At 46.4% G+C, this 11,155-nt stretch overlaps 1 protein-coding gene across 1 annotated transcript in view; it reads right to left on the bottom strand.

The window, feature by feature from the left end:
• Positions 1–2,406, bottom strand: part of LOC140460143 (uncharacterized) — a 79,309-nt gene extending 76,903 nt beyond the window's left edge. Inside the window, exon 1 of the mRNA XM_072554541.1 lies at positions 1,275–2,406. Coding sequence (XP_072410642.1) covers positions 1,275–2,070 — 796 coding nt within the window. The 5' untranslated portion in view covers positions 2,071–2,406. The remainder of the gene's footprint in view (positions 1–1,274) is intronic.
• Between the last annotated feature and the right edge of the window lie 8,749 nt (positions 2,407–11,155).

The following is an 11,155-nucleotide window of genomic DNA, read 5'->3' as shown; positions in this document are numbered from 1 at the left end:
CAAAGCTTGGGATTTCAAATAAACCTGTTGGACTGTAACCTGGGGTTGTGTGACTTCTGACTTCTTCAACTGCGCATTTATCCAACTCGGCGTAGTTAAATCATATCGCTTGGAGGGGTTCATTTGAAACCTTCCCAGAGGTGAATTCAACAAGATTGAATTATTCAAAGTTACTCAATTCTAAACTTACATCAGGACCGGTCGTCAGAGAGGTACAGCACGGAAACAGATCCTTCAGTCCAATTCGTCCATGCTGACCAGATATTCTAAATTAATCTAGTCCCATTTGCCAGCACTTGGCCCAAATCCCTCTAACCCTTTTTATTCATGTCCCCAACCAAATATCTTTTAAATTCTGGAATTCTACCAGCCTCCTCCACTTCCTCTGGCAGCTTATTCCATACATGCACCACATTCTGCATGAAAAGTTTTCCCTTTAGGTCCCTTTTAAATCTTTCCCCTCTCACTCTAAACCTATGCCCTCTAGTTCTAACAACATCCTGATAAATCATTTCTGATGGAGATGTCAACGTTTCGGGTAGAACCCTTCTTCAGTCCTGAGGGATAATATCTGAAATGCTGACTTCTCCACGTCCTGTTGTGCCCAGCCTCCTGTTTGTCTATTTTAGATTCCAGCATCTGCAGTTTTTTATTTTGTCTCTAACAAATGGTGGAGCAGATTCGATGGGTCAAAATAGCCGAACTTCTGCTCCAATGGTCTTGTGGTCTTAGGATTTTGCGGGTCCTAGGCTCAATGAGCAGCAGCGCCCACTGGAAGCAATGTTCACAGAATCATGGAGTCCCTGCAGTGTGGAAATGGGCCCTTCTGCCCAACAGGTTCAGAGCGACCCTTTGAAGAGTAACTCACCCAGACACATTCTCCTACCCTATCACTCTGCACTTACCCCTAACTAATGCACCACACCTACACACCCTGAACACTATGGGACTATTTAGCTTGGCCAATTCGCCCAAATATGCGCATGTTTGGACTTTGGGAAGACACTGCAGCATGCGGAGGAAATGCACACAGACACTGGTGGCCAGGGCGGGGGAGGAATACGTACAAACTCCACACAGACAGTCACCCTGAGGATGAAATCTGCGTCCCGGGTGTTATGAGGCAGCAGTGCTAACCAATGAGCCACCACCACTCCCAACCCCCCCCTCCCCCCCCCCCCCCCCCCCCCCCCAAGTAGAAAACAAAAAAACCTATCAGCTCTCCCACTGCACCCACTATCAGAAAGGGCAGGACGTTCAGTCCTGGGGATGACCCTCAGCAGTGTTACCGGCAGAATCGGATTGTTGGGAGCATTGGTGCCTCCCCTGGTGCTTGTTCAAGCTGCAGGACATTGTGAACTTCTGCCCACATTCAGGGCAGGCAAACGGCCTCTCCCCAGTGTGGACCTGCTGGTGCGTCAGTAGAGTGGAGGAGACAGCAAAGCCCTTCCCGCACTCGAGGCAGGTGAATGGCCTCTCCCCAGTGTGGACCCACTGATGTGTCAGCAGGTGGGAGGCCTGGGCAAAGCCCTTCCAGCACTCAGAGCAGCTGAAGGGCCTTTCCCCAGTGTGGACCCGCTGGTGCTTCAGCAGGTCGGAAGAGCGTGTAAAGCACTTCTCGCAGACAGAGCAGGTGAATGGCCTCTCGCCGGTGTGGACCCGCCGGTGGGCCAGCAGGTCAGAGGAATCGCTGAAGGCCTTCCCACATTTGGGGCAGGGGAAGGGCTTCTCACCGGTATGGACCCGTCTGTGAATCACAAGGTGGGAGGAGCGAGTGAACACCTTCCCACAATCGGGGCAGCGGAAGGGCCTCTCCCCTGTGTGCACCCGCTGGTGCCTCATCAGGGCAGAGGAATCATTGAAGGCCTTCTCACACTTGAGGCAGCTGAAGGGCCTCTCCCCTGTGTGCACCCGTCGGTGCCTCAGCAGGGCAGAGGAATCACTGAAGGCCTTCTCGCACTCAGGACAGGAGAATGGCTTCTCCCTGGTGTGACTGTGCCGATGTGTCTCCAGGGCAGACGGGACACGGAAGCCTTTCCCGCAGTCGCCACACTTCCATGGTTTCTCCATCGCCGAAGCTACAGTTGCACAGAAACGCGTGTATGTCCCCTCCCTGCCTTGAATTCCTCTATCCAGCTAGATAACTGATTCAGGCTCCACACTCAGTGCGTTGCTGCAACAGTAGGGTCTCTCTTCCAGTCCCACTGATGCTGAAAACGTACTGAAACAGGAACCAATTGGATCATAGTTGAAAATTGTTGCAGTCCCGATGGATTGAGTGGCTCACAAATGCTGAGAATCAGAGTCGAAAACTGCGGGTCAGGCAGCATCTGAGGAGCAGGAGAGTCAATGGTTCAGGCATAAGCCCTTCATCTGTTGATTTTGAAACTTCATCTTCAGATCAAATACTCTGAAAAGAGATTACAAAAGTCATCACTGTCAGTCCAGGGTAGAAATTCAGAACAAGCAATTCTCCTTTCTGCAGAACATTCTTTTCTTTTGTTTTTCCACAAAACTGAAAGCACCATCCCACTGTCTCTCCCTCCCTCAGTTCTCACTCCATTCTGATTCTCCTGAAAGTGCTGATTCAGGATCTGACAGGGACAGAAGAGCAAAACAGTCACAACTGACATCTCTCTGAATTTTGGATATCTCCACCTGGAAATTAATATCTTCGACGACATTGGGATACTGTTGAGAGTGAGCAGGTCTGATTTTTGGAAGCAAAAATATACTGTGTAAATTCAGGATGAACCTGCAATGCAGCTTCTTGACAACCAATCAGACACAAAATTGTTAACGTGCCCCCACGGGGGTGGGGGAGTTTTGGAGTGAGACATCAAGGCAATGACACCAGAGAGAAATTGAACATACTGACTTGGCAAACCAGAGTCATCTAGATATACAGCACAGAAACACGTCCTTTGGTCCAACTGGTCTATGCTGACCAGATATCCTCACCGAATCTAGTCTCATTTGCCAGCATTTGGCCCATATCCCTCTAAACCCTTCCTATTCATAAACCTATCCAGATGCCTTTCAATGTGTCATAATTATACCAGCATCTACTACTTCATCTACTTTCCTTACATGCGCCATCTTCTGCTGGAATTGCCCCTTAGGTTCCTTTTAAATCCCTCGACCCCTCCCCGGGCCACCTCACCCTAAACCTATTACTCTGTAGTTCTACACTCCCAGAGAAGTGACCTTGTCTATTTACCCTATACATTCCTCTGTTGATTTAATAAACAATGGAAGCATCAACGGCTCAGGGCAGGGATGGGGAGGGGGGGGAGGGGAAAGAAGCCGAATGTGCTGGAGCCAATGCAGAAGAAGAGGACACAAAACCTTGAAGCTGCAATGAGGAATACTGCATGTGCTGTACTTGTACCTGTTGATTTTATTTGTGGGAATCAAGTGCATTTTAAAAATAAAAACAAACAAGATATCTATCCCTCCCCTTTCCCAATCTCCCAATGCTGTACTGGACACAGAGTCAGAGAATTGGGAGCAGGAGTTGGTCATTTGAGCCTGCACCAGCATTGAACAGATCATAAGTGAATATGAATATACCTACAGCCAGGTGGATAGATTGGGATTTCTTTCACTGGAGCAGAGGAAATTGAGAGGTGACCTTATAGAGGATTATAATATCATGAGGGGTACAGATGAGGTGAAAGGCAGGTGCCCTTTCCCTAGGGTGAGGATTTCAAGATTAGGGAGCAAAGTTTGAAGGGGATAAGAGAAAGATTTTAAAACGACATGAAGAGGTCCATTTCTTTCACACAGAGACTGGTTTGTGTGTGGAATGGGTATCCAGAGGATGTCGTGGATGCATGTACAGTTACAATGTTTAAAAGACATTTGGAAAAGTACATGAATGGGAAAGGTTCGAAGGTATATGGGCCAATCACTGGCAGATGGGACTAGCTGGGTTTGAGAACATAGTCAGCATAGACTAGTTGGACCGAAGGGTCCATTCTGTGCTGTATGACCCTGTAGCTGTTCTGTACTGGTCTTAAAATCATTTTGTTGGAAATCCAAGATGGCGGTGGTTTAAGTGGTCTGCTGTGCTGGGCTTGGTGCAATACCCCAGGCGGACTTTTACCCCCTCCCCCCTCCCCCCCCCCCCCCCCCCCCCCCACCTCATTAACCATCTGTAAGAGAAAAAGAATTGCTGATATAAACTTACTGAACGTCTGGAACTGCTATAATTGTGGTTTGACAGCGTTAGGATCAGAAGGAAAGCAAATGAAGGAAAGGGGCCGACAGGGGTGCAGCAGGCAGGGCCCTCCCCTACTGCATCAGGGGAGCCTGGAGCCATTGCTCAAACTCCCAGGGCAGACCCTTTGGATTTAACGGGACAGCAGCAGTTACTCTCGGAGTTTGCCAAACTCTGAGATAAGATTGAAGCAGCGGTGGAACCACGACCTGCCACGCTGAAAAAGCATGAGCAGGAAATTCAAATGTTGGACCGAAGAGAATAGGCAGCGGAGGAGAGGACCGTGGCATTGGAGACCGTGGCGGAGGTCTCAGGAGGAAGGATCCAAACGCTGGAAGACCAGGTTTGGGTCCTTCAGGAGCAAGTGGATGACTTGGAAAACTAAAGTAGAAGATAAAGCTTATAGCTTGTGGGTCTTCCGGAATGCGATGAAGGTGAAGACCTTATTGGATTCCTGGGGCCGGAGTTGGAGTCGGGCCTGTTGAGTGTGGAGCGGGCCCACCCGGATCGAAATGCGCAGGTCCGGGTCAGACTCGTGGTCCTAGTGCACCTTTTGCATTATAAAGAAAAGCAGTTAGTGATTGAAACAGCAAGAAGACTGGGAAGAGATCCACAGGCTTTAATGCACAAAGGCTCAAGAATAATATATTTTCAGGACTTCTCAGGAGCCTGGATTAAGAAAAGGGCATTTGGTGAAGTTAAGAGAAAATTAAGGGATCTGAACATACAATATTCCTTGAGGTCCCTGACCGTATTGCGTCTCACTCACGGAGGGATGGTATATAATTTTGATTCAGCAGAAAAGGCGAAGGACTTTGCGAATTCTCTGAATTAAAGAAATCGAGTCGGGGTGAAGGCAGGAGGGACATCATTACAGTCAATGCGACTTTTTTGCCCCTTTTTTGTGGTTCTTGGCTTTATACGTACTGACTTGACAAAAAAACGGAATTATTTAGTATATTGGTCAGTTACATATTGTCTGGGCCTCTTTTTTTACTGCTGTCCTTTTGTTTTTGGATTGGGGGTGGCTATACCTGTGCTTAAGATGTATGGAGAAGGGGTGTGGGGAGATGGGCAACCATTGTTAACTCTCAGAATGTAAATAACATGTTTTTTTTCAATCTGTGAATTGCCTGGCATTTGGGGCACAGCCTCAGTGGAAAGGAGCCAGGATGGTGGCAATGGTGGGGTTTGGGGAAGGGGGAGGAAAGAGATCTCTACATAATTGGGGGTTATTTGAGCGTTTGCTTAAGTTATATGTGGTGGTCAGATTTTTATTTATTGTAGTTTTTAGTAGGAGCAGTTTTTAGACTTTATAGAGTTAATGTCTTTGTTGCTCACTGCACCTCGGATAAGCTTCCTCCTCTTGGGAAACCATGGGCTGCCCTGGATGGCCATGTCTACTGATTCGTTCAGGTGGTGCACCTGGAATGTAAAAGGGAGCCATTTCCCCATTAAAAAGAAAGAAGGTGCTGTCAAGCCTCAGGAAGGAAAAGGTGGACATTGACCTGCTGCAGGAGACACACTTTACTGATAAGGAACATCTGAAACTGCAGCAAGGAGGTTATGATAGGGTATTCTTCTCCTCCTTTAGTTCCAAGTGTAGAGGAGTGGCTATACTGGTAAGAAGGAAGAACCTCCCTTTCCAGGTAATTCAGCAAATTAAGGAGAAACATGGACTGTCCGTCATTCTTAAAGCTCTAATACATGGAGCAGAGTATGGCGATCTGAATGTGTATTATCCCGCCGGTGCACCCTCTTAAATTTCTAATTGATGCAGTTGCTAAATTAATGAGTCTTGGGGTGCGCCGCATGGTCATTGGAGGGGATTTTAATCACCTAATAGATCCCGAGATAGACAGGGTGCCAAGGGGCCAGGCAGGTACACCCGTGCAATCTAAGCAGTTGGTGGACATGTGCGAGGAGTTGGGATTAGTGGATGTGTGGAGGCATCTCCACCCTAATGGAAGAAACTTTACTTTCTCTTCCAACCCACACAAGTACCACATGGGAACTGACACTTTTTAATGCCATTAGATTGCTTGGACAGAACATTGGCTTGTGAAATTGGCAATATAGGTGTCTCAGACCATGTGCCAGTGTATTTAGATGGTAAAATCAAGAGTGGTGGAATGGATGCACAGCACTAGTGCATGGACCCATTCCTGTTAAGGGGTAGCAAATTTGTTGAGTACATCACAAGAGTTCTGACCCTTCTGGGGTATCAAGTCGGGTACGGCCAGTAATCTGGAAATACTGCAGGAGGCCACTAAGGCATATTTATGAGGCCTGATTACTTTTTATTCAACGACTAGAAGGACGCAGAGGAAGGAGCAACAACAGATGTTGGAGACCCGTCTGCAGATAGCTGAGGAAGTATATTATAATAGGACTTCACTGGTCAAGCTGCAGCTCTCCGTGCTCTGCGGTCTGCTCCCAACTCATTGCACACACTGGGGAAAAAAAAAGTCTGCTTTGCTCAACAAAGATTGTTTGAATTTTGAGATAAGCCACGTAGATATCTCGCTAGAAAGAAAAATACTTCCCAATCTATTTTGTCTGTTAGAGAGAAGGCTGGCTCAGTTACCCGTGAGTTAAAGAAGATTAATGTTAGATTTAGGGAATACTTTGCAGAGTTATATCAGTCAGAGGGAGATGAACACAGTGCAGCGAGAATGCAGGCCTTTTTTGAGATCCTGCACCTCCCCAGTATAAACGCGGAACAGGTTTCCTGTTGAATGGGCTTATGACGATACAGGAGGTGCAGGAAGCAATAAAACATCTCCAAGGTGGCAAAGCACTGGGGTCAGATGGATTCCAAAGTGAATTCTATAAGGAATTCATAAATGTGTTGGTGGAGCCACCTCTGGGGATGTATAGCTATTCATATGCACAGGATTATCTTCCACCCTCTCTTAGGGAGGCTAATATCTCCCTCATTTTAAAGAAGGGGAAAGAGCCCGAAGAATGTGCTTCATACAGACCCAGTTCACTGTTGAATGTAGATTTTAAAATTCTACCCAAGACGCTGGCCCTGAGGTTGGAAAACGTGTTGTCCTGTATTGTGAAAGAAGACCAGATGGGTTTTGTTAAGACCGTAGCTCCTCCAACAATATCAGGAGGGTACTGAACCTGGTGCAGCTATGCCAGCAAAGGTTGATCCTGCGTTCAGTGGCCTTCCTAGATGCAGAAAAGGCATTTCACCAGATAGAATGGCTATACCTGTTTGGGGTCCTCAAGCGCTTTGGTCTGGGGACAACCTTTGCTAAGATGGGTGGTGGTGTTGTATAATGATCCTAAGGCAGCAGTCATCACAAACGGCACTAAGTCAGATAACTTTAATCCTGCGAGAGGTAGTAAACAGGGGTGTCCTTTCACCGCTGCTATTTACCTTGGCAATTGAGCTGTTAGCTGAGGCTATCAGGAAGGACCCTGAAATAGTGGGGCCAGGAGTGGGAATGGGGGAACATAAGATTACCCTGTATGTTGATGATGTCCTTTGTTCTTGGCCAATTTGGAGGAGTCCGTTCCTTGATTGATTCAAACAATTAATTTATTTGGCAGTTTTTCGGGCTGCAGGATCAACTTTACAAAATCAGAAGCCATGCCGATATGGGGGGAGAATTAGTGGAGGTGCCTGATCTGAAGGATGGAATGCAGTTCCTGTTTAGATGGTCGTCAAAAGGGTTTTTGTATTTGGGAATTTTTATTACCCCTGCCTTCCACCAGCTGTATAAAGCTAACTATGTACAATTACTGCAGAGGATAAAGCGGGATTTGCAGCGATGGGACGGATTACCGTTATCATGGTTAGGCCGAATAGCCCTGATTAAAATGAATGTTCTTCCTCGCTTGTTGTGCCCCATGAGAATGCTCCTGTTGTTGCTCCCCAGATGAGTCTTACTGAGGCTCAATGGTTGGCTAGGTTATTTTATTTGGTGTCACATGTGCCCCCTAATTAAGTTTACCAAGTTGAAGCTCTCACAGGGTGAGGCGGAGTGGACCTTTTGGTCTTGAAGAGATATCAAATAAGCGCTTTCTTAGCATATGTGGGTGACTGTGCACGGGGGGACTCGGGGTCGATTTTTCTTGACGTTGAAGCATTGCAGTCGAGATGTCCCCTCGTTAATCTAATATTCATTGATAAGATGAAATCCGAGACTGAGCAGTGTAAGAGTACAATCATTTTAAATACAGTGAAAGCCTGGAGGATAATGAGGCAAGACAAGGGCAATTGGCTGAAGACCTCGCTGATTACCCCCACTGGTGGCAGCTCAAGGATTTAAACCTGGGGCAATGGACTCTGGCTTTAAGTCATGGGAGAATAAGGGAATTTCCTGTAGGGAAGATTTATTCGAGGGTTAGGGTTTGATGTCATTTAGCCAGCTAAGTCAGAACTATGCATTGTCTAATAGGGACCTTTTCCAGTACTTTCAGCTAAGGGATGAAATACAGAGGAAGATCACACTCCTGGCTCAGCATACAGGTCAAATGTGGAGTAAAGAGTACTCTGGTGTACAGGCGCTCTTTCAGTTAGTACGTTGTATCATTTACAGAAGGGGATGTGGAATCGGGAGCTAGGATAGGATATTTCATTAGAAGTATGGCAAGATATAGGGGAAAATGTAAGGAAAATTTCAATATGTAACAAAGCACAGGGCATGCAATTGAAGATTTTACACAGGGCTTATGTGGAGCCAGAGAAGCTAGCTAAGTTCAAGAGAGGCACATCACCAGGGTGTCCCAAATGTAAAATTAGTATAGGCACTCACACACTGCTATTGGTCATGTTGTAAGATCCAGAGATGCTGGAGTGCTATAGTAAGGGAGCTGAAGGTCATCCTGGGGGATTGAAGTTAAAATGAATCCGGTATTTCTTCTTCTGGGGTTGCCAAATTTGCCTTCTGTCAGAGAACACAGGAACAGACTGTGTAACATTCTTACGCACTGTGCAAGGAAGAACATTTTAATGAATTGGATGTTGGAAAACCCCCCAGGGCTTATGTGGTGGCATATGCTGGTGATGGAGCATCCCCCCCAAGATGACCTCACAAATATGGTGCACCACAAAACAGTAGTTTTACAAGACGTGGCAGCCCTTTCTAAATTATATTGATGCAGACTGATCAGCAGAATTAATTAGAGCCGTGGTATAGCTGTGGGAATCAGTCTGGGCGCTCATGGGGCCCTGGGAGTGCAAGGCTGTGTGAAAAGAATACAGGTACAATAACTGGTGCTCCAATGGATGGGAGCTTGAATAGAGATGTGGTGAGCAAAATAAAGTAATGTGATAGAATTCAAATTAACTTAAATTATTTTTCATTTTATTTTTATTCAATTTGATTGTAGTTTAGTTTAAGCTAAGTTTGTTCTAGTAAAATAATAGGTAGCTTATTATTAATAGTATCACAATATGATATTGTCGTACTGCTATTTTTCTGTATTTTGGTATTGTTCTCTTTTGTATATAGAGGTTTTGTGAGAGATTTGAAACAGTTTCGAATAAAAATATTTTTTAAAAAAATTTCTTGCCTTCCCCCATAACTATTTTTGACACCCCCTGCAATGGCACGTGAACTCGCTGGTGCCTCCACAGGTGGCAGGAGTGGGTGAAACCCTTCCCACACTCTGAGTGGCTGAAGGGCCTCTCCCCAGTGAGGACCCGCTGATGGGTGAGCAGGGTGGAGGCCCAAGTAAAGCCCTTCCCGCACTCGGGAAGGAGTGCCATTATTGACTGGACTATCAACCCAGTTCCGGGGACTCCCAGGTATGAATTCTGCTGTGGCAGTTGGTGGAATTGGAATTCTGTCGGAAATCTTGAGTTCAGAATCTATAAATGAAACCATTTTCATGGTGGGGGGGGAAATCCCATCTCATTCACTCACATCCTTTTGAGGAAAGGATTCACTCAGTCACCCTAGCTGTATCCTTTACCTGGTCTCACTGACCGGTGACTCCAGACCCACAGCAGTCTTGTTGACTCTACACTGTCCCAAATCTCCAACCACCCTCCCCCAGCAGATGGGCTGGGAGAATCTTACATTGAGACAGGGTCTGGGTTGAAATTGCTGAGTGAGGCACTACTTCCTCTGGATTAAGGTTGTACCAAGGTTCCAATTACAAAGGGACAACTTGGTGGTTACCAGTAGTAAAGGAAGTAAGGTGGGGTGGTGTTTGCGCACTTTGACCCAGAATTGTTTAAAAAGTAGCTACGTTTTCCATGCCTTTTTACTGGGGAATCGGAAGCTGTAACAAAGTTGTGTCACAATAAAGGTTACCTGAACTTACCGCCGGGCTCAAGCTCTCATTAAAAGCTTTGAGCTCCAGGAGGTTTTTGTTTAAAAGCTGCTCATTTCTTTCAGCCTCCTGCACTAAGTTTCCAATGTCGTGTGTCAGATGGAGCAGTGAATGAGGAGCTAGTATCGTTAGAAATTGTAAACGTTTCAGGAGTGCAGGTACTGTGTTGTTACATCAGCGTTGTAAAGCTTACTGGCAGCACCGGGAGGGGTGGGCTGTATTCACTAGAAACGATGTCGAGGAGCTGGTATTGGACTGGGGTGGACAAAGTTAAAATTCACACAACACCAGGTTATAATCCAACAGGTTTATTTGGAAGCACTTGCTTTCGGAACACTGCTTCTTCATCAGTTAGCTGTGAGAGGTATGAATAAAGGGGAGGGCTTGCATTTTCCTAAAACAAGGAAAGGCAGGACTTGTACAGTTAATGGTCGGGGCTGGATCATGTTGTGAAACAGAGAAATGTTGGTGTGGAGGGGCATTCAGATACATAGTTCCTTGAAAGTTGCATCATTGGTGGACAGGGTGGTTAAGAAGGTATTTAGCACCATTGCCTTTATTGTTCACACCACTGCGTATAGGAGTTGGGACATCATGTTAAGGTTGTACAGGATGTTGGTGAGGCCACTTCTAGAG

This window comes from Chiloscyllium punctatum, chromosome 36 (genome assembly GCF_047496795.1).
Source record: "Chiloscyllium punctatum isolate Juve2018m chromosome 36, sChiPun1.3, whole genome shotgun sequence".
NCBI classification, from domain to species: Eukaryota; Metazoa; Chordata; class Chondrichthyes; order Orectolobiformes; family Hemiscylliidae; genus Chiloscyllium; species Chiloscyllium punctatum.
The sequence above is the reverse complement of the archived record's forward strand: the minus strand, read 5'-3'. Positions and strand labels throughout refer to the sequence as shown.